This window comes from Lissotriton vulgaris, chromosome 4_1 (assembly GCF_964263255.1).
Source record: "Lissotriton vulgaris chromosome 4_1, aLisVul1.2, whole genome shotgun sequence".
Classification (NCBI taxonomy): domain Eukaryota; kingdom Metazoa; phylum Chordata; class Amphibia; order Caudata; family Salamandridae; genus Lissotriton; species Lissotriton vulgaris.
Genome location: NC_141691.1, coordinates 176715197 through 176739511, shown reverse-complemented (window position 1 = coordinate 176739511; position 24315 = coordinate 176715197). Strand labels below are relative to the sequence as shown.

General features: G+C 45.1%; 1 protein-coding gene across 2 annotated transcripts in view; it reads right to left on the bottom strand.

The window, feature by feature from the left end:
• Positions 1-24315, bottom strand: part of SMARCA1 (SNF2 related chromatin remodeling ATPase 1) — a 2209746-nt gene that overhangs the window by 527707 nt on the left and 1657724 nt on the right. For both annotated transcript variants that reach the window (XM_086918497.1, XM_086918496.1), the window contains one exon: positions 19438-19586. In XM_086918497.1, coding sequence (XP_086774623.1) covers positions 19438-19586 — 149 coding nt within the window. The remainder of the gene's footprint in view (positions 1-19437; positions 19587-24315) is intronic.

Below are 24315 nucleotides of genomic sequence, written 5' to 3'. Positions count from 1 at the left end.
GTCCTCTTGTTATCATTCTGGGTTCTTACGAAAAACCACCCGCCTTCAACCTCATGTTTGAGAGTTGCGCGGGCAGTAAGAATTTTGTTATGTTTTCCAATTATCTCCCACATGATTTGACATATAATGAATTTTGTAATGGGAATATGCTGATGTTTCCGTATGCTCCTGTGAGGTTCCGTGACAATCGTAAGTGGTGTTTTCGACTCGCACGAATATGGTCGAGTCTGGTATCTATGAACCGCAAATGACGAGTTTAGTGGGTGTACGCGTTTTCGCTGTGCTAGCCTAAACCGTTCATCTGTTTCGTGGGTTTCTTCATCTGGACCCACGGGTTCCATCTTAGATACGGCATCCATTTTGTTTCTTGCCCTCAAGTAGCCAGCGAACGGACGTTGTCCGCTTCGCGACCCTGGGATTCCCAAGCTCTTGCGGAAGACACGTTTCCTTTGAAAGTGTCTTTATGATAAGGGGGATGGCACTGTAAAGCAGATGGCCCCGCTCGAGGCTCATCTTGCCGTGCCGGTCTATTGTCTTAGTTGTGCATTCATTAGGCACGTCCCCTAGATTTGAAGATCTATCTATCATTTAAAAACTATCCACAAAACAATACAATACAGAGGCCCAGTGTTGCATGCAGGGCCAAGGAGTATGCTGTCAATTATATTGAGGCCAAGGTGATTTCATTAGGGGTCTCACCACGAGCAACATTCAAATCTAGTGGGTTTCACCCACCATTCCCAGCATTTCAGGTGCTTTCCTGACCCTTATGCACCAGATCAGACCTAGGTGTTGATAAAGTAATTTGGTTGTTTAACCAGTAGTGCATATATGACGGTAAAGGTCCCTTGATCACTGGTTGTCCCTTCTCTCCTCTGTAGCACTGCGAATTAATTACGCTGTGATCGACCTGTGACTACTGCACAGTCCATCATATCTCCACGTCCTGAGCCCAGTTGGGCCCCGACTCCATGGTAATTTCTTTAATCATCATTGTAATTCTTCACCATAGCCTAAATGATAGGGCTATAGTGTAACATCACAACATATAACATTTACTAATCTACTATTAATTTATCTGATAGGATTGCCCCTAATCTTCCCTGTTGCATATGTCCTGATGAAGACCCCGCCTAAGGACTGAACGTAGCCTACACATAGGGGTCGAAACGTCGACGGCTTTCTTCTTAAACTTCCGGCACAAGCCCTCTACAGTTTTAAATTGACTGTATGTCCGCTGAAAGTTATTTGTTAAATAATTCATCATTGTGTGCTCTGATTTTTGGGCTTATGTATTTGAATCACTATGATTTTGTTGTAAGCCTTTGTACTTATCACCTGTTTCCTTAACTGTGTTTACTTCTTCCTTTACCTTACACTCCCTTGAGCACTCTCCCTCCCCTTCCCTTCTCTGGGGCTAAATGTTTGAATGTACAACTACCTCATGGTATTGATAATAAATTACAGTACCTTGATTGATTTTTTCGTGCATCTCTTGTTCTGTTAAGTTGTCTAAATAACAGTTGATGTGTGTTAGACACAACACGTCTCTCTTGCGGGGACCCCTTCTATATGTACTAGACGCTTTTATTGGCAAAGGGTATTCTCTGACATCAGACGATTTTGTGAAGAGTACAGACATTGTCAATTAGTGAATCCCTCAACTGACCGTAGAGTACTCTTAAGACCACTCCCCATTATAGGTATTCCCTTTATCACAATGAGGTGGAGATTAAATAGTATCTTTGGGGCCCTCTTCCAGGGGTTATCAATACATTTTGGTATTAGTAGACTATGCAACCAAGTATCCTGAAGCAAAACCCCTAACTAGCATGATGACTAGGTGGTCGTCCAGGCCATGAAACAGTTTTTCTCGAGGGTAGGATTTCTGAAAAAATACTCACGGACTTGGGTACTCCCTTCATGTCTCGCCTTAGGACCCAGGTTTGTAGGGTGTTAGGGATACAACAAATCCGGACATCTGTTTACCACCCACAAACTAATGGTTTAGTGGAAAGATAGAACAAAACCATCAAAACATTTTTTTTAAATTGGTCTGCAATTCAGGATGGGACTGGGACAAGAAGCTACTTTATTTGCAATACACAGCCACAAACAATCCTCAACTGGATTTTCACCTTTTGAGTTACTATCTGGCCACCAACACTGCACTCTTCTTGATATGGCTGCAGAGCATTAAGAGGAGGAGTATGAAAGCCATAACTTATTAGATCATGCTTTCAAGCTGCGGTGCAATGTTTGTGGGAAGAGATGAGAACTAACTTTGAGAAATCCCAAGCTAACCAAAAAAGAGAATACGATAAAACAACCAGATTGCGATGTCTCCTACCTGGGGAGGAGATGCTTTTCCTGTTAGCGTCCTCAGATAATAAACTAATAGCTTGGTAACAACGTCCCTATAAAGTAATTGAATAGGTTACACCAGTCTCTTATAAGATTGCTGTACCCCAGAAAGGGAAAGAAGGGCAGATATACCATGTTAATTTACAAAAGAAGTGGAACCAGTCTAAAGATATAGCTTGCTCTGTGAACCAGGCACTGTTCATTACAGACTCACTACCCCTGAATATAGAGTTCTGTCCTACAAATACCCTGGAAGACGTAGAAAACAAAAAGATCGGACCCAAGCTTAACAAAGATCAACGTAATCAACTAAAATAGCCTTTTCATCGTTTTTCTAAATCGTTTTCAGGAAAACAAGGGATAACCAATTTCACTGAAGCAAATAAAGTAGCCAGATTAAAACCATATTGGATTCCTAAGGCAAGTAGGGAAGCAGTAGAAAATGTGGTTGTTATTATGATGCAAGCAATATTATTGAACCCTTGACAAGTCACCCCCACATCGTTATAGTACCAAAACTAGATAGTTCTATTAGCTTCTGTATAGATTTCAGACAACTGAACACCATTTCTAAGTTTGACCCGTATCCAATGACTAGTGTGGACAAATTGATAGAGAGATTAAGCCAAGCTACCTATTTATCTGCCTTAGATCTGACAAGGGATCTATTGGCAATTCACCCTGGCTGAAGATGCAAAAGAGAAACATGCATTCCCTAACCCTTCAGGCCTTTATCATTTAAAGGTATTACCCTTTGGACTACAAAGCTCCCCCTCAACCTTCAAGAGGCAGATGGATAAGCTCCTAAAACTCCACAATATATATGCAGCAGCCTACCTAGACAACATTGTGATTTCCAGTCCCTCTTAAGAATCTCATCTAGAACAGTCATCCTCAGTCTTTTCATATCTACTAGCTGCGGGCATCACAACTAACCCCAAAAAATGTAATCTTGCCACAGACTCTATAAAGCATTTGTGATATCAAATACAAGCAGGTACTATCTATCCCCAAGTAGAGAAGACCCAGGCAATTAAAGATATTCCTCAGGCCACCACCAAGAAAGAAATCCACTCCTTCTCAGGTCTTCAAGGAAGTGACCCGTTTAGGGCCACCCGGGTCGCTCGCGACCACCTCTTCTATAAAAATGAAGAGTCAGTCAGACAGTAGAGAATACAAACCAAAGTAATTCATTATTCATACACTCAAGCGAAGTCCGGTCCGACCAGCCTCCTTATACAACTGCCGTGGGACTGACTCCTGTGTACATGGTAAAGTCAGATATACATTTCCAACACCCCTAAAGACCCGGCCCAACTGGAGTTTTCCAGCCTGGGCACTGATGAACAAAAGAGGTACAGAAGGATGGGCTACCATCCTGAGACAGGGTACACGCTATCTTAGTTTCAAGGTTACTCTGCCCGTGCCCATCTCTCTGAGAGTGGGAGCAGGCCTACCTATGGGGAAAGGCATGCATTTACAGAATAATCTTTTCATTAGTGCAGCAAAACTCAGTATGAGACAGAAACTACATTTTGATCATGATACAAAATGGCGGCTGGATACAAAATGGTGCAGCAAATGTAAACTTAACTCGCACAATGCTACAAGGAGTCAGCTAGACACACTTTCAGTCTAACAGACTAGTAGGTTATTATAGACGTTTTATTCCCTATTTTGCTGATTTGGCAGCACCACTCACTGACCTATTAAAAACACCTGAACAAAATCACAAGTTGGCCGAAACCAAATAAGAAGAGTTTTGACTGTGTAAAGGCCACCCTTTGTAAAGAACCTGTATTACGCTGTCTTAACTTTCAGAAGCCTTTGTCTTACAAACTGATGCTTCAGGGAAGGGTTTAGGCGCTGTGTTGTTTCAGCTCGACAGTGACAGAAACCTTCATCCAGTGTTGTATATTAGCTGGAAGCTGCTTGCCTGAGAACTAAAGTATCCATAATTGAGAAAGAATGATTAGCCATTAAATGGGCAGTGGAAGCGCTACAATATTATCTATTGGGATAGACCTCTACTCTTCTTACTGAATGCACCACTCGTGTGGTTGACTAGAAACAAGGGCTCACATGCTAGGGTATTACAGTGGTTCCTGACATTACAACCATTTTCATTCCAAGTGGAACTCCGACCAGGACGTCTGCAGAATAATGTAGACTATCTTTCCAGAGAATCCATGGCTGACTGGTCCAATCGGGCCGCTCCTGGAAAGCACGTTGTCCTGGTGTGCTCCCTCATCTCCCAGATGCTTCAAACTTAGAAATTAATAATAGGGTAATAGATGGGGCATTGCTGGACCACAGCACAAGGGACAATAATGTCCTGGCTATAAATGCCACAAATGCTAATAAGCTTAAGGCTATCCTGCTTAAGGTTAGATCGGTAAGCAAGCATAAGTTGGAAATTAAATGCCACCTTCAAACAACTAGCCCGGATTTAAAATTCCTCACAGAAACATGAGCTACCCCTACCTCTGAACCTGACAGGGTGGCGGCACTACCTCCGAGCTACTCTCTTGCCTCTGTCCATAGAGTGGACAAATTAGGTGGAGGTATAGTTATAACCTTTAGAACAGGTAAATACAAGAGAGAGTACCCCACTATCACCAGGGAACAGGGTACAGTGACAACTCAGTCAAAGGGAAATCCCGGGTGTACACTATATCAGCTACGTATTATGTTGCTGTATGTGTTCTGACCAATCATACAAACATTCCTTCTAGGTACATTAAGGCGCAAAATTCATATGGGGATGAAACATTAGATAAGGAGTTCCACACTAAAAAGTGAACGTTCACAGTCTCTTTAATTTTTATAAAAGTAAGAACCTCAAATTATACAGAAATCAATTAAAAATCCAAAGAAGACTCTTTGGACAAGTACAATAAAATTTCAAAGAACAATTAATAACAATTCATTACACATAATATCACAATCATAAAAATTATACAGCAAAGGAGAAAAATAATCAACATTAATACAGTACATTAACAGTTGAATTCTTTTCAAACCCCCTAACACTGTGGCTTTGATATTTTTAATTAGGAGATTTTCACTGAGTGGCTAACTAATACTGTTCCCTTACTAGCCCCTTATTCAAACCTGGATGCAGTTAATTACGACAATTGGATTAGAGAAGCAATAATCCAACTAGCCCTTTTAAGATCAGTTTCCCAACGTAGACATAAATCTACTGCCCCTTGGTATACTGCGGGCTGAAAGACCTGAAACGAAAAGGCAGGTGCGTTGAACATGAATGGAGGCTGCATTATACTACAGAAGGCAAGCGTAGCTATAATAAGTCTCTTGCAGACTATAAATAGGCTATCAGTAGAGCTAAAATAGAATTCTACACTGGCAAGATAGAGAAGGCAAAGAATTTTACCAGAGAACTCTTTAAGGCTGTCACCTCCCTATCCAAGCTACAACAAGGAGACTTGCTTTATCCTGATCAAAATGTATGTGATCAAATGGCAGGGTTCTTTCAGTCAAAGGTGCAAACAATATACAAGGAACTGGAGGGATTGGATTCCGGCCCCATTATTCCAGTCATTCAGGACAGTGAGGAGGGGTCAGCTACTCCTAATCATTTATTCAGTTTTTTCCTAGTTACACAGGACTGGATAAATGATCTTTTACTGTCCATCAAGTCTCTCCTGTCCACCAAATATAATTCATGAGGTCTCTAGACTAACAAGCTCTCTTCTGACCCCCTTACTAAACACCATTGTTGGATCTGGAGATTTTCCTACAGTACGGAAGAAAGCTTGTATTAGGCCCATTTTAAAGAAGCCCTCCATGGACCCTAGGGATGATAAGAGCTATAGACCTATTTCCTGCCTGCCTTTGGTGGCCAAGGTTTTGGAGAAAGCCATTAATCAGGAATTAAATTACTTTCCTATCTCCAATAATACTCTGGACATTTCACAACATAGTTTCCGTGCAGACCATTCTACAGAGTCCGCACTGGTTGTGGCCACGGAAGAACTTTGCATGCAAATTGATAGTGGTGGAAGAGCGATCCTGATCCTACTTGACCTGTCTGCAGCGTTTGATAAGGTGAACCACCTATCTCTCATGCAATGGCTGAAGGCAAGTGGGATCAAGTCTAAGGCGCTGGCTCTTCTTCTTTCCTGGCAAACAGAGAACATCAGGTTTGCTGGGACAATCTTAAATCGGACACAGTTCATCTCCCCTGTAGAGTCCCACAAGGAGTAGGCTTTTTCACCAAAACTTGTCAATATTTATGTGATGCCTTTGGCCAATCTAGTTAGAGACTCTGGTTTTTCTCTTGTGTCTTATGCCGACGAACCTCAAATCATAGTTTCAATATCTTCTGTTAGTGAGGTGCCATTGGCAATGTTTCATTGGCCGCATCATACAATGGATGCATACCAACAGTTTGAAACTAAATACACAGAAGATCAAAGTCATGGAGTTTGGCAATGGCCCTCCAATTAGGAATGCAGCCTGGTGGCCAATGGAGGCAGGAGAGTGTCCATCACCAGTTGACAAGATGAGAAATCTGGGTGTGGTCTGGGACACACAGCTTAATTTCTCCGCTCAGATTAACCAAGTCACCTCGGCATGCTATTTCATATTGAAGAACTTGAACTTCAGACCCATATCCCTACTACCTGCCCCTGCTAAGATGCTGGAGGCCCATTTGAACTCTCATCTTTCCAACTTCCTTGATGCTTCAGGCTTGTTGGACGGGTCCCAACATGGCTTTAGAAAGCTGCATAGCACGGAGTCTGCTTTGACTAAAGTCATGGATAACATCCGCAGGAAAGTTGATCTGGGTCAAACCACCGTGCTGGTACTGCTGGACCTTACAGCAGCATTCGATACCCTGTCTCCCTTCACTTTAACATCTAGGTTAAGGGAGGCAGGGGTAGAAGGACCGGCCCTCAGTCTCCTGAGCTCCTTCTTACATCAACGAGAGCAGCGTGTTATGCTAGGAGAGTACCTCTCCCCAGCGAAATCTTTGCAATGTGGGGTGCCACAGGGGTCGGCATTGAGTCCGACCCTGTTCAACATCTACGTGGCCCCCCTTGCAAGACTAGTAAGATCCCAGGGGATGGAGGTAGTGTCGTATGCCGACGACACGCAGATTATGGTGTCCCTGACCCACTCTGTGAATGTCGCCGCGTCAAACTTTAGGTCCTGCATGCAACTTGTTGCAGAGTGGATGACTTCCAACTCCCTAAAGTTGAACGGGGACAAGACAGAGGTCCTGGTCTTCGGCAAAGACCAGGGCATGTGGTCAGGTGAGTGGTGGCCTCCATTATTAGGCATCTGCCCCACTCCTACACAATCTGCCAGGAACCTTGGTGTCATCTTTGACACCCGGCTTTCTATGGAACTCCAGGTCAATAGGACGGTGGCCACCTGTTGGGGTGTCATCAGGACTCTGAAAAGAATTGTCCACTATCTTTCCCCACAGGCACGTAAGAAGGTTGTGATCGCTCTTGTTGGCTCAAGGCTCGAGTATTGTAATTCACTCTACGCTGGGGCCAACAAGGGCCTTCTGCAGCGCCTGCAGGTTGTACAAAATGCGGCGGCGCGTTTTGCCCTTGCCCTGCCTTGGCTGTCCTCTATGACCTTGGCGAGGAAGAATCTCCATTGGCTCCCTATTCCCTCAAGGATTATGTTTAAACTTCTTTGCCTCACATACAGTGCCCTGATGGCCGGTCCGGCAGATGCCCATGGATCCTTACTCACTAGGTATGTCCCGAACAGATGCTTATGCTCGAGGGAGCTTAACCAGCTGGTAATCCCTCGTGCTAAGAAGGCTAGCTGGGGGAGCAAGGCCTTTTCCATTCTTGCACCCCAGATGTGGAACACACTTCCTCTTGAGATCAAATCATTGCCTTCACTTGACCTCTTTAGGAAAGCGTTGAAAACTTGGTTTTTCATTAAAGCATACCAGTAAGCACTGATTCTGATTGCTGACAGCTAGTTATTTGAGTTCGGCGCCTTGACGCCCAATGGGCATAGTTGTGCGTTACAAATGCCATTTCATTCATTCAGTCATTCATATAACAAATCTTACAGAAGATCCTACCATTTCTTCAATGGAGCTGAGGAAACTGTTGTGGTTGCTCTTGTACTGTCTCTCATTGATTATTGCAATTCCCTTTCTTTAGAGATTGATAAACGTCAGCTGACTAAGCTGCAGTCCCTTCAGAATACTGCTGCTCGGACATTACTTAACATTCCTAAATCCAATCATATTTCTGGGGCCATTAGGAGCCTTCATTGGTTCCCTGTCAAGCAGCGTATTGAATTTAAGGCTCTTTGCCTGGTCCCCAAAACCCTGTATGGTGGTGGTCCTCTGGCGTACCGTAACTTTTTCCAATGGTATTGTGCAGGGCGCTCTTTAAAGTCTGCTAATCAGGCCTTGGTTAAAATTCCAAAATAGAGGCTTGGCTCCCAAACTCTGGAACAGGCTGCCATTGGATATTAGATCTCAACCAACTTGTTCCAAATTCCGTGGCCTTATAAAAAAAATGGCTTTTCCCGGTTTAGTAGTGGTGCTTGTACCTATGGACTCACTCATTTTTCTATGCTTCCCCAGTGCCAAGATGCCTCAGCAATCGAGCGCTATATAAAACCCTCACTTACTTACTTACTAACTCTCACACAGAGTCACTCCCCTCTCATCGTGGGATCACAATTTCATGGACGTTGGTGAAGGTGTTGGAGGAAAAGAATTACGCAACATCAATAAGATTCTCTCTGTATTTTATTTTTAGGCTAATGAGTGGGAGAGCATTGCCAACAAGTCCACGAAGGGTACATTAACCTCCACGTCCCAAACCTGCTCTTCGTTAGAATGTCTGTAAATCTCAGGAGCTTCAGGATAAACAAGAGAATGTCTAGAACTAAAAGGGAGAGAAAAGGAATAAACGTCCCCTATTGCTGTGATTACTCATCATCTAAATAAAAGATAGTAACAGTTACTACCACAAACTGTGCCTACTGCCACTCTCTTTACAGGTGACATCTTAGCAAAATACCCCAAAAGAATCCCTATTGAACAACAGTTCTGGGCACGGGAAAGGGCATATTGTAGGATCTGAGACAACTTGCTGTGCATGAGGTCTATGGTGTCTGCACACCATGCAACAGAGATGCTCCATCTCCCAAAGTGGATTGGGTGGAGGGACAACAAGCTGACAAGGTGATGTCCACCACCTCCAGTGACAGCTGAAAGGAACTTATGAGGCCCTACAGGGCAACATGGATGCTTAAGAGTCAAGGTGACCTCAGGCACATTCATTCATCTGGACAATTCTCCCTCACAATCATCCTCGACAATAAAATGATATGATTTGAATGGGCAAAAGCTGGTTTTAGCATTGGAACATCTTGGCTTTCGAGTATTAAATGGCATAACAAAAGATGATACATACCCAGTCAATATTAGATTACGCAATCTTAACGCTTCCATTGCTGGCTTGCGTGGGGAAATATACTATCAAGTACTCAACCCTTAGTGACCATTCATACCAGGTCCTTCAACTAGAAATAAATTACCCAAAACATCAGTCAGCCCCCATTGAGACGGGTCATCTGATTACAACTAATTTGAAACATATGCGATGGTCAGCAGAAAAACTTCCAGAACTAACATTTCTAGCAAAAAAATGTATCAAAACAAAGATCTCGCATGGCAGCATCTTAGTAGTAAACTGGTCCATTTTATTTATTTTTATTTTATTTAAAGCCATTTGTAAAGAGCCTGGTTACTCAAGAACAGAGTGTCCCCGCGCTGAAAACTGCATTGACGCTAAAGGAAGGAGCGCCGGAGGGCCAACTCAAGGGGATAGGAAGGAAAGGGGTTAAGTGCGTGGGAATAGGAAAGTTTTAAGTTTTCCCCGAAACCTGGTTTCAGAGGGCTCCATACGGATCTCAAGTGGGAGCTCGTTCCAGCACTTAGAAGCCAGAAATCTGAACGAGCGGCCGCCCATTCTGGCTCTGGTGACTTTGGGGATTTTGAACAACATTGCTCCAGAGGATCTTAAATTTCTGGTGGGGCGGTGTGATGTAAGAAGGCCTTTTAGATACTCTGGCCCCGTACCTTGAGCGATGCGATGGGCAAAGCATAGTGTTTTGAATTTAATTCGCTCCTCAATGGGGAGCCAGTGGAGTTTAGACAAGGCAGATTTCCCTGAGGCTCTGCGAGGAAGCTTGAGCACAAGACGTGCCGCAGCATTCTGGACACACTGGAGTTGGTGAAGTCCTTTTTGCTCAAGCCTAGCAACAGGGCGTTCCCATAGTCCTGATGGGGGGTTACTAGGGAATGAACAATGGTCTTCCTGGAGTCCATAGGGAGGAGGTCTAGTACCTTTCGGAGAACCTTCAATACACTGAAGCATCTGGCCGAGATTTTACTGACATGAGGCATGTATGAGAGATTAGAGTCGAGTGTTATGCCCAAGTTGCGTACCGAGACCGCAGGACAAGGCAGTCTGCCTAATTCCGCAGGCCACCACATGTGGGACCATGCGGAAGAAGATTTTCCTACCATCAATAGCTCGGTTTGATCGCCATTAAGGCGAAGGCAGTTCTTATTCATCCACGCTGCCACAGAGGAGAGACAGTTGGAAAAATTAGTGGCATCCTCTCTGTGGTCAGGTGTGAGCTTGAACATCAGCTGGGTGTCATCAGCGTAGCTGACAATGCCCACCCCGTAAGTCTCCATTATGCGAGCCAGGGGTTCCATGTAGATATTAAATAAAGTAGGGCTCAAGCTAGAGCCCTGAGGAACCCCATGGCTCGCCTTCCTAAGGGAAGACTTAAAGGGGGGACAGTGCATCTGAAAGTTCCTGTTAACCAGGAAGGACTCCATCCATGCAAGGGCATGCCCCGGTACTCCCATGTCAGATAGCCGAGACAGCAGCGTTGAGTGCAGCACGGTGTCGAAGGCTGCACTCAGATCTAAAAGTACCAACGCTGCTGTCTCTCCATCATCCACTATATGCCTCAAACTTTCGGTGGAGAAAAGCAGGGCGGACTCAGTAAAGTGCCCTGCTCTGAACCCAGATTGTGTGGGGTGCAGGAGAGAGTGTTCTTTTAGATAGCTCATAAGCTGTCTATTAACTACCTTTTCCACAAGTTTGGCGCAAAAGGGGAGGAGGGAGATAGGGCGAAGGTTTTCACCAACAAATTATTATTTCAAGCCCCTAAAATCAATTATGCTCAGAAAACAAGGAATAAGCACATTGTAAACATTTCACGTAAAGCCTACTTGCTTAGAAAAAAAATATGAAAGGCGGTCTGGAAAAACAAGACACTGAAAAGGCCCAAATCACGAATGGGGAAATATAGTGCAGGTGTTTCAGGTGGGCGGATATGTGACTGTGGCGTGGAATGTCGAGGATGAGGCGTGCAGAGGCGTTTTGGATGCGTTGTAATGGTTTCTGGAGTTTGGCGGTAGTTCCTGCGTATAGGGTGTTGCCGTAATCCAGTTGACTAGTGACGAGGGCATGGGTGACCGTCTTTCTGGTTTCGGCGGGGATCCACCGGAAGATCTTACGAAACATGCGTAGGATGTTGAAGCATGATGACGAGACGGCGTTGACTTGCTTGGTTATCATGAGGAGGGGGTCCAGGATGAATCTGAGGTTGTGTGCGTGGTCCGAGGGGGTCAGTGCACTGCCCAGCACCGTGAGCCACCAGGAGTCGTCCCAGGCTGAAGGGGATTGTCTGAGGATGAGGACCTCGGTCTTGTCTGAGTTCAGTTTAAGGCGGCTTAGCTTCATCCATTCCGCGACGTCTTTCATACCTTCCTGTAGGTTGGTTTTGGCCGTGGCTGTGTCTTTGGTGAGGGAGAGTATTAGCAGGGTGTCGTCGGCATAGGAGATGATGTTGATGTTGTGTTTGCGTGCGATGGCGGCGAGTGGGCTCATGTAGATATTGAAGAGGGTTGGGCTGAGTTAGGAGCCTTGGGGAACGCCGCAGATGATCTTGATGGGTTCTGAGCAGAAGGGAGGGAGGCGGACTCTCCACAGACTATTTTGGGAACTAGTAAATGGTATAACAAGATCTAAAGAAGTAATAAATAATGCTTCCGTAACATTCATTCAACGGGCATTACATTCATGCAAAATATTTGAAGGCCTCACACCAATACTCATGAGAAAAACGGACAACAACTATAATACTCTGGAGCCTACACACTCCGGAAAGAACCTAACCGGACCACAAGACCTCAATACCAGCCCAGCCCTACCATTAGCCCCCGCCAGTCAACACCACACGGTACAAAACACATCCCGAATAATAAAATTGGGCCGAAACAATGGGCTCCTGGCCCAAATGGCATCTTGCAGGCTATCTTTCGGAGTGATCCTGATTATTGGGCAAGTTCGTTAGCGGGCCTTTATAAAGAGATCGGTATAACAAATACCCTTCCCTTGAGCTGCAAAGAGTCAATCATCAATCCAATCTACAAGGGAGGTGACAGGTCAGACCCGGCAAACTACAGGCTAATTGCACTAATAGATGTTGAAGCCAAATATTATGCATCATTAATCCTGGAGGACTTGGTAGAGTGGTCTAACACAAACAGGCTGATTCCATTCAACCAAACAGGATTTCGCAAAGGATGTGGCACAACAACAAATATCTTAGCCCTGGCCACAATAGTGGTAAGTGCAAACGCCTGCAAAGAAAACTACAACTATGTTTTATGGACTTTAAAGCTGTGTTCGACCGTGTGAATCGTGGCCTGTTATGGAGTAAATTACGGAAATTTGGTCTTCCCGAAACAATACTATGACCCATAATGCAATTGTACACAAGCACGTGGGTCAGTGTGAAAATAGCAAACGGTACATAATTGTCCGGGAAGAGACAAACAGAAATTGGATTAAAACAAGGCTGTGTGTTAGCCCCCCATTTATTCAATCAATTTATGGCAGATCTCTCACCACGACTGGACCAGGCAAATACACATTCTCGCCGCCTGTCCACATTGTCCATAACGCATCTTTTGCTTTCATATGCCGATGACATAGTCTTGCTTAGTCTAACAAGAGAGCACTTAATGAGCTACTAACGTTCGCCAAGACTAACGCCCTAAAAATTAACATCACAAAAACAAAAACTATGTCAATCATGAATTGCTTGTGACAACAATATCAATTTAAGCTGGGAGATAAGAGCCTTGGAATAGGTATTACATATAAATACCTGGGGGTGTATATATAGAAAATCGATAAAATTTCCAATTTCAGAAACAATATTTGTAAATAAAAGGTAATGGCCTTATCTATGCCTTCTGTGCCCTTGCAAAAACGTTACAGGGTCCTTCCTTTAAGCCGCTAATAGCAGTAATGGCTGCGAAATTACTACCTACAGTAACTTATGCGAACATAGCACTAAATGGCAAGGACGCAAAACTCCTAGACTCGCTGCAAACAAAGATAAGGAGATAGGGAGAAAACACACCACAATTAAAACCTGGGACAAACTTTATTAGATTCGATCTAACATTTTAAATGATGGCTTGTGCCGTGCTCAGGAAGACGATCCAAGTTCAAGTCACTGAAAATTCCTGAAAACTGCACTGAAGGAAACCAACACGACTGAACTATGGGCTCAGAACCCCTCCTTCCAAGTCTTCTGCAGAATGACAAAGCGGCCAAGCTTCCAACATTATTAGAAGATAAACAAATTTTAGCCAAAAGATCCCACGCTTGGATGGTTCTCCAATCATATACATCATTACGACCGGCGGAATACCTCAGTACAACATATTCGCCTCATCTGAAACAAAAGTTAATGCTGATTATATCTGGGGTACTGCCGAGTTTGGCCGGCCAACCAGCATGGAAGTATAATGGCGTCGAAACGTGTAGCTTATGTGGTGCAGCACGGCAAGATTTTATTCACCTCGTTTGTGTCTGCCCCATCTTAAAATCAAACCGAGTGTTGCTTCTAAAAAATGCTTTTAATGATAGGGGCATTCAAACTTGCAGATCAGCCATTATTACAGGATCCTCAATTGTCCTGTAAGCTGCTGACATTTTTATTACTTTGTGAAAAAAACAAATGGCCAATGGAATTAGACACCTCCAACCCAGTAATGTCTAGCAAACCCTGTTGAAATTTGAAAATGCTAAATGTTTTAATGCCAACATCTGATGAAATACAAAATCTGTCAATAATTTTGTGATACACAATCATGCCCTACTTTTAATTGTTAAGATGATAAGGACACAGTTTTTTTGCTTTTAGGATAAAATAGGTAACATGCTCTTCTTCTATATTTTAAACCATTTTTTATGTTTGTAAATCTTAGGACCTTTACATCCATCACAACATTGTTATGGTTTTTATTAACTTAAACAATAAAGTACTGAATTGACTACTGGATATGGCATCTGTTTTGTCGGTGTGCTCTTCAGGTGGACACAGGAGACATCATCTGCCAAACCAGTTATTGAATGGGTCAAATAAGCATGCACTGTATTTTGAATCCTGCAATGTGTTTATTAGCTGCCTTGTTATATTTTAGGCTGGTGTGTGTTGTACATACCATGTTATATTACATGTGTAGTTTATGTATAGCGTTCAATGCATAAACTCTAATACTTTATGGTAATGGTATTGTATATACTGCTGTAATAGGTACTGGGTTTGAAAGTATTGCTTGCATTCCATACAGTGGGGTGATGGCAGTGTTGTCAAATTGTAAATATAGGTACTTGGATGTTCAATGTCGCACAGCTGCTGGAAATGTGACCTCAACAAGCATTAGGCTTGCTTTATTCACTGAGGGTCCAGGACTGGGTGGGCACCATTTGAAGGACAGAGCTCACTTCAGGCAGGATCCAGGTGGAGTGTTCAAGGTTGCTGGAGCTTGTTGTGTCGCTGTAGCTCAGCACAGAAGGCCAGCCTACTAGCCTTTGGGAGCCACTCTAATTGTTCTGAGATCAAACAGCAAGTCAGGCTTCCAGTAGCAGGGCAGTCCTCTGGTAGCAGCAGGGCAGTCTTCTGATGTACAAGCAAGCCTCAAGCAGCAGGTCAGTCTTTTGAAGTACAAGGCTGTAATTCTGCCAGTCTCTGAAGAGGGCTAAACCTTTAGACTTCCCTCCACATTTTGTTCTGTAAATTTCCTTCCTCCCCTTTTAGGGGTGACAAAAGACTGGTGTCAAGTTTTTTTGAGTGTGATGGATTCAACCCCTTTGCAATGTAATTGGGGAAAAGAACAGCTCCGCCCCTCCCATCCTGACAGTCCCACTATTACTCACTGTGCCAACTATTCACAGTCATGTGACCCAGGACCGGGCTGCAGGCACCAAGTGGTTAGTACAGGAAAATGCTAACGTTCTAAAAGTTTCATTTTCAGAATTGTGACTTATAATCAGACGTTGCCATTAAAGAGAATAGGAGAACTTTAAATTACAATTCATATGAGTCCAAAAATGATATTTCTACCTGCTCCCAGCACTTATGTCACCTATTGTATGTTAGAAAGTAACCACGTATTATGTAAAGGGAGAGATAGGCCTTCCAGTGGTGAAAAAAGAGGTTTTCACTACCAGGATATGTAAACCTTGAAAATACACGTACTACTTTCTGAATACATTACACCCAGCCCTTTGGGCTATTTAGGGTCTACCTTAGGGCTTTTATATATATTAAAAAGTAAGGTTTAGGCATAGCAAAACATTTATTGCCAGGTCAAATTGTCAGTTTAAAACTGCACACATGCTGCAATGGTTGGCCTGAGACAAGGTCTGGTGGATTAGTGGACTAATGCGTCCAATGTAGGGGCCTGTGTTTGACCTTATAGTTACAAGTTCAAATCCTGGCGGGTCCACTCAGCCTTTCATCCCTCTGAGGTCGATAAAATGAATACCATTGAGTTGGGTAACAATACACATTTGTAATTCAGTGCCAAGATACCCTTCTGGGTGAACGTGGGCTTTATAAATACATGTTATGTTAAGCGGTTAGCACAATAAGTGCTGCAGATCAACTAGTAGCATTTCATTTCCCGGGCCAGGAAACACTTGGTACCACTTTACTAGAGACTTGTGAGTAAATTAAGTGTCTGATTATGATCTTTGCAGATGGGATACTCCATCACAAACGTGACGGCTATCCCGTCCACTATATTACAATTTCCATGATATACTATGGATACTTGTAAAACGGACTACCAATCAGGTTTAATCAGATTGGCCAATTTGACCATGTTTTAAGGAGTGACCTCAAACACTTTAATACTGTTTTGCAGAGGTACAGTGCACAGTGTCACATAGTCCTAAAACAAAAAAAAAATAATTTCATTAAACAGGAGGGCATAACCAAAATTTGTGGGGGAAGGCCATAACAAAGGCTGTCTGGTCTTACACCTAGATATTTCAGAATCTTTAGGACTAGAACTCGTGTACCTTGCTGAAATGCTGGAACTATTTTGTGAAGTTCGAAGATCTTCTGATGCAGAGGCAAGGCACAAAGAAGGCTTGTGTCTAGTACCAACCATAAGAACTAGAGTCATTTGGAGGGCTAGAGGTGAGGTTTTGGCTTGTTGATTGAAAATCCCAGGTCGAACAGCAGGGATGCTGTTGATTGCAGATGGTGTGATTCCAACTCTGACAAGTCAGCTTTTATAAGCCAGTTGTCCAGGTACAGAAAGATTGGAATGCTCGACCTTCTGAGATGGGCTGCAAACACCGCCATCAGCTTGTGAAGACTTGAGGTGCCAATGTTAAGCTAAAGGGAAGTACTGCAAATTGGTAGTGCGTAGAACCTACTACAAACCACAAGCACTTCCGGTGTGACTGCAGGACAGGGACGTGGAATTATGCATCCTGGAGGTCAAGTGACACCATCAAGTCTTTAAGACACAAAGCCAGTAACACTTGAGCTAGGGTCAGCATCTTTAACTTTTTCTTTTTGAGGAAGTTCAATTCCCCAAGGTCCAGCATCATACGAAGACAACAGTGCTTCTTCAGCAACCAAGAGTAACAGGTGCAACATTCCTGGCCCTTTTTCCTGCTCTGGCACTAACTCCACTGCTCCTTTCTGTAGGAGAACTGCCACCTCTTGCTGTAGTATGACCAGGTGATCTGAAAGAGAGGAAAATAGTGGAGGGGTGTGGAGGGTGGAACATGAAGGAAGGGAAGGATGTAACCCCTTTCCACATTTTGCAGGACCCCCTGGTCTGAGGTAATGATATGCTTACCTGGTGGTGCTGGGTAGGAAGAGGGATGTTTAGTGGATCCATGCCCCTGCTCTGGCTCTACCTCTGTAATACCAGACCAATGGGTTTAGTTCCTGCTGTGTTCGTGGCTGGTATTGCTGCAACTGACAAAACGAGAATCCACTTGAGAAGCCATTAAAATGCAGCAATTTGTGATTATCTCTGAAAAGATGGTAGCAGGTTCTAGCTTTGCTTGCCCTAAATCTCTCTAATGGTAAATCTGCTTTTTCTTCAAACAAGCAAGATCTGTTGAACAGTTGATCTATCAAATTTGCCTGAATTTCAGAAGAGACGTTGTAAGGATGGAGCTAGGTATTTTTTCGGATATAGCCTTAGGTACCCATAGCATGACCAAGTCAGCTCTGTCCAAGCCTAACTTTATAATATGGCATGACGTTCTGTCTGTCTTGGATCACATTCTGATAATGGAATCTCATGTCTTCAGCACACGAGGAACCGACATCCGAGACATATCCTAGAGACAGTTGGCCTAGATGGACTTCTGAGCCATACTTCCTGCCAAGAATTATTGAAGGAAATATCCTAGACGATTGTACAGATACAAAGAAATCCATAATGTTAGGCTCACAGGTGAAGGGTGAACTGATAGGAAGGGTGGGTCACTTGGAGCTGGGCGATAGCCTTGTACCACCAGCTTCTTGACATCAGGAGTAGAAGTTGTTTTTTCCCATGGTGCCAGGACCGGGTATAAAAAGCCATTATTAAAGGTCAGCAAGGTGCTGCACCCACTGGGACTTATGTTCCGCTGCAGTACCCCACATATGCCATCTGGTGTGCTTTACCAGCAGGATGCCGGATACCATCAGACCCACCACCCTCATTGTTAGTCTCGCCAAAATCCGGGATTGAGGTTGAAACCTCAAGATTATAGTCTGGACATTATGGACTCTCTCTGCTGATGGAGCGCAGGAGTGGAACTGCACTGTATTCAGAATGGTTCCAATGAAGTGCAACATCTGAGAAGGGAGTCAGGTGTGACTTCAACATGTTGACAGTGAACCCCAGCAAATGCAAAAGGTCAGCTGTAGTCTGGAGGTGGGTGGCGAATGCATGGGGAGAGGTAGGGGAAGACTGGAACCCCTGACCAACCTCTGCAGATGAGCTGCAAACACCACCATCACTTTTGTTAACACTGGAAGTGGCATTGGTGAGGCCAAAAGGGAGCACAATGAATTGAAAATGCTTGTGACCTATCAAGAACTGCAGGAAAAACCTATGTGCTCACAGGATAAGGATATGAAAATAAGAGTCCTGAAAATCCAATGCCACTTTCCAGTCTCCAGAGCAGACAAGACCTGAGCCAGGGTGAGCTTTTTAATTTCTCTTTCCATTGAAAGGCCTTGAGAGAGAACAGATCCAGGATAGGATGAAGTCCTCTGTCCTTTTTCTGCTCCAGAAAATAGCAGGAATAGAAACCATAACCTACTTCTGGTGCAGGCAATCTCTCTTCAATGCTTTGACTAGTATAGCAAGCACAATATACACCCAATTACAAAACAATATGCTCACAATGGATATTGCATTACTGGACCTATTCCTAACGCCTTGTCATCCCTTTGTGTCAGAAAATAGCCTTACCCTTCTCTGTTCTCACATTGGCTTGTGTTTGACAAAATTGATTATTTTTTCCGCTTTTTTATAAGGGCATATGAAGGAAGCATTGGCTACCCTTTGGTTGACAGGAATCAGGAATAGTGCTCAATACATGGGTGGGTGGACTGCGATCAATTGTATTATTGAGTTATAGGCATATTTATGAATAATGATTCTGCTGATCATAACAATCTCTTATGAAATTCACCCAAAAGTCTCACCTTCCTTTCACCTCTTTCCAAAATAGTAGTGATGTCTTCATCTGTGAGCTCACTGTCTTTGGATGCGAAAACATGGGTAGCTCCATGTCGGATCATCTGTAACATTTCATCCTTTCCCAGTTTATTTGACTGCTGGTCTATCAGTCTTCCTAGCATCAAAACATGTAAATATTGATAAGTCCTATTAAAGTCCTCCAAATGCAAGAGCTAATTATAAACAGACAGCAAACCAACTTGAAAAAATGGTGTTCTGAAATGGCTAAGAGATACAACAATCAGTAACTAATATAGGCATTCTGAAAATAGTGATGATAAAAACAATTTAGCATTTCCAGATAAAGATTATGTAAAATATGCACATGGAGCAAATTATTTTTTGCACTGTATTTAATGCTTAAGTAATGGAGTACATACATTCTGCTCAAGAAACATAAAAAATATAGCACAACACTAAAAAGAAGAGCATATGAAATCTTTTGAATTTTTGATGAAGTTCTGTACTAACATGTGGAACAAATATGTTACATAATAAAAATATGAGAGAAAACTAAGCATGATGCAAAATCAGTCTGCTCCTATTCTTATTACAACTATAACATCCAAAGTGCAAAGCAGAGTTTTTTCTTTGTTGTAGCAAAAGTTATTCGAGGATCACATTTTTGTTATTGTTCTAAACCTAATCAGAAAATATATGCTATACAAACCTTAGTTGTTTTATACATATTCGCAATAGTGGAAGAATCTTTACCTAATGAACAAGTTACTTACCCTTGGTAATGCCTTATCTGGTACCTTGCTGCAGATTCCTAACATGTATATTTCCCCAGGCGTCAGCCTGGATCCAGAAGATTTTTTTGTGAACCGTGAGATGTTCCCTGTAGGTGGCATCAGTCAGCTCTGCCTGGCGTAGTCGGGGCGTTTGCTCTGGTAGTGATGTCCGTGTCACCCACATAGGTGCACCGACGTACGTTAATTTTCATGACTTTCCACGCCAGAAAGAAGGAGCCATGAAGTGCACTGACACTAGTGTGTCTAAAATCGGGCCCTGGAGGGGCATGGCCAAGATGGTGATCTGAACGGTCGCAGATCCCGAAAGCTCCTCGTTTCTGGCCCCTAACCCAGCCAAAGTTCTGATTCAGCCCCCTGTGGTGCATCACGGACGGTGGGGCGACGGGCGGGAGTGTCGGGAAATTTTAGGAGCGGTGGTAGTGGGCGTACCCTCCCAGATCGCACTCAGAGCGGCTCAGCATGAGAGGAAATGGCGCCCTTGCCGGGAGCCCGATAGCGCAAGAGCGGGAAAGAGGCGGATTCGGCGAATCACGGTGGAGATAGCAGCAGACCCGGTGGCAGTGGAACTGGGCGGCAGCCTGCCTCATGCCAAGCGAATGCCAGCAGCTCAGCTGGCCCAGCAGAGAAGGAGGTGAGCAGCTCCAGTGGAAGGGTGCCGAACCCCGCATCTGCCACAGCGGGAACTAGAGGGCCCGGTGCCCCCAAGGAAAAATCGAGGAAGAACAGCGCAGATAATACCCAATGGTGTGGCGCAACAGTAACTGAGCACAAAGGGATAGATACCTCCAAGCAGTGCCATACAGCCCCCTTTTTCGGCCTGGGCAGCCCCGGGAAGAGTCAAACGCAATGGCGGGACGGGCCTAATAGATTAGCAACAGACGGCCTTCCTAGGCAAGAGCCCGGTGCACCACAAGAGCAATCGGAGCAGAGCAGTGAACGGTGACCCCTACAGGGGTGGCACAACGGGGGCAGAGATCAGAGAGAGAGAGACCATTCCGATCATTGCTGCATAGCCCCCCTCACCAACTGTAGCAGTCTGGGGAGGCACGGAGCTAAAATTGCGGGACGGGCTTAACGGCCCCATCAGAGAATGTAGCACCAAGCGGATGGAGGCGGCGGTGCCGTGAAACGATGGTGTAAAAGCAGGGCTGCCCAAACTATAGACAGGTGAAAATTCATGCAGCCATAGGGCATTGGCGGCGACTGAAAGCAGCGCCACGGAGGGCGGGCATCTAACTTCCGGGCAACAGTAATAATTGAAGGCGCGGCTCATGGGCCTCCCCTGGGTGCGCAACCAGTCCAATAGCGGATCAACTCCACACACCCCTCCCACCCAATCACTGGGAACAACAGGTGGATGTCAATAGATTGGAGGGGCTGTGCACCGACCGTGCCGGGCCACTTCTTGTGCTGCGAGGTGCACACTGCTACCAGGCGAAGTAGGGGTGGCAAGAAGCTCGATACTGGCAGAGACAGTGGGGCTGTGGGGTCACCTGCCACCAACCTTTGTAACCCTGCTACACGCATGGCCAACACTACATCGGGGCCTACTTACACCAGAAAACTGCACTGCTTGCACAATCACCAACAGCCAGAGGCACAACAGGAATCGATACCCAGCAGATTGAGCAACTGGAGGACATCGGAGAACATGCAGGCCCGCAACGCAGAGTAGAGGACAAGCTAGAATACGTTTCTCTGACTCACGGTCCACTTGGACCCGCACAGCACATTGCAGAGCTGCCCTAGTGGCAAACCCACGGATCAGAGGAGGGAGCTTGATCCTAGCTGTCAGGAGGCCCCACCATGCAAACGCTGCGGAAAAAGGGGGAGAGATCCCTGAAAGAAATGCTCACAAAGGGTGCCATGGCCGGGGAAAAAGGGGGGGCAGACGTCTCCGGCCCCTAAGGCACACACGGACCAGGAGAGGGAGAGGTGCCGATCACAAGTGCATTCCTTGAAACCCTCTTCAACACCCTTCCGGAGGATTTTCAGACGCTTAAGCAGGAAGTGGCGGGAGAACTGGGAGAGATACGCAGATATGGACGATATCGGGGAGCGAGTGGCCACTATGGAAGACAGAGATCAAGCCAAAGAAGAAGAGATTGAGCAACTACAGCAGGAACTCATCAGACTGAAAGACCAACAGATAAACCTGCAGGCTCACGCAGAGGACCTTGAAAACAGGTCACAGCACAATAACATCCACGTCCGAGGAGTCCCAAAGAACGAAGGGTCTGATGTCGCCAGGTACCTCCAGGGCATGTTTAGGGAGATCCTAGGAGATGGCCCTGACTTCGAAATCTGCATTGACTGATTTCATTGAGTGTGCATCATGAGAAGGCCGGCGGCCCCACCACCGGACATATTAGCCTTCCTGCCGGACTTCCCACTTAAGGAACGTATCCTGCGAGAAGCTAGGTTGAAGCATCCCTTCAAATATCAAGGCCATTCAGTAGCGCTTTATCAAGATTTGGCCTCCACCACATTACAGAAGAGGAAGGCTTTCAGGGAGGTGACCACGTTTTTGAAAGGAAAGGGGGTGGCATATTCTTGGGAGCACCCTTTCCATTTGATCTTTAAGTGGAATGGTAAATTGCACCAGCTACGCTCCCTCCAAGAGACTTGTGAGATCATTGGACTGGACCAGCCGATGCCCGATGAACTACCCAGTGGCTCACAAAGATCCCCGTAGGGAGACTGGCAAATGGTGGGTCATCGACGCTCGCCTAAAATAGATGTAAGACCAGATCCTGCGACCATAATGCAAGAAAGAGCAGCAGCCCTGGAAGCGGTGTCAAGAGACACGACTACTCCAGATAGACTGTGATTTGCTTCACGGGACACTATTGCACTGATATATAGCTGGCTGGGGGATGGGGGGTCGGGAGAGGCTCGGGACACTTGGGTAACATATACACCCCGATCTACCTTTTTTCCACATGCCCGAGGGGACAGACGGTGGGCATTGGACAATAATTCAGTGTTGGGGCTGTTTCATTGGGGTTAGGAAGGGACCACGGGTACCCCCGAAATTGGTGTGGAGAGGGGGCTTTTGGGGGGGGGTGGTGTCTGAGAAATGAGCTGAGTTGGAGCAGAAGAAGGGGGTAGACGAAACCCTGTGGGTGTTGCGGGAGGGTTGTTTGGGATTGGGCGTTGGGAAATGTGGGGAACCGATGTTCTGAAGGGGGCGATGCGTACAGGACAACCAGAGTCATTGAGAGACAGAGCACGGGACCGGGGGTATGGCCGTACACACGGGGAAGGCATACTCCTAGGGATATCGCAAACACCACTCGTAAACACATTATTCTTCAGGTGCTAACCCTCATCGTGAAGGGTTTGAACAATCCCGTTACAAGGCGGGCCATCTTATCCTATCGGGAGCACTCTGGGGCAGCTGTATGCCTTCTGCAGGAAACCCATCTCCTCTCTAAGGATTGGTATAGAATGAGGTCCCGCGCTTTTCCCCAACAATTTTACTCTTCTACCAATGACAAAAAGGATGGGGTAGCTACATTGCAATTCCAAAGCAAAGCTGGAGACAAGGTAGCAGAAGTAAAGGGCAGGCTGCTGGCTTACAGGGTATGTGTGGGGTGACTGCCATGGTGGTGGGGTCCATATAATGCAGGACAAGAAAAAATCATTAAGGGAGCCATATCAGAAGTTCTTAGTTCCCAAGACAGGAGGATTCTGGTGGGAGGCAACCTTAACCTGGTAATGGATTCAGAGAAAGACAGATTTGGCGGGCAACGCTTTGGCCAAACAGGAGCCTTATCAAAGGAGGGGAGGGACTGACTAGATCAAAGGGGGCTGGCAGACATGTGGCAGGAGGCTCACCCCCATAGCAAGCAATTATCTCATTATTCCAATGCACATCACACGTATGCCAGGCTTGACCACTTTATAGGCTTAACTGAACTTAACGCCGTAGTGGACAAAGTGGACACTACCCCAGCGGCACTCTCTGACCGCGATGCGTTGATAGTGACAGTGGACGTGCCCCCAACTCATAGAACGAAGGGGAGGTGGAGACTAAGGGAGAATCTACTGCTGCACAAAGATATCCCAGCAGGTGCATAAATGCAT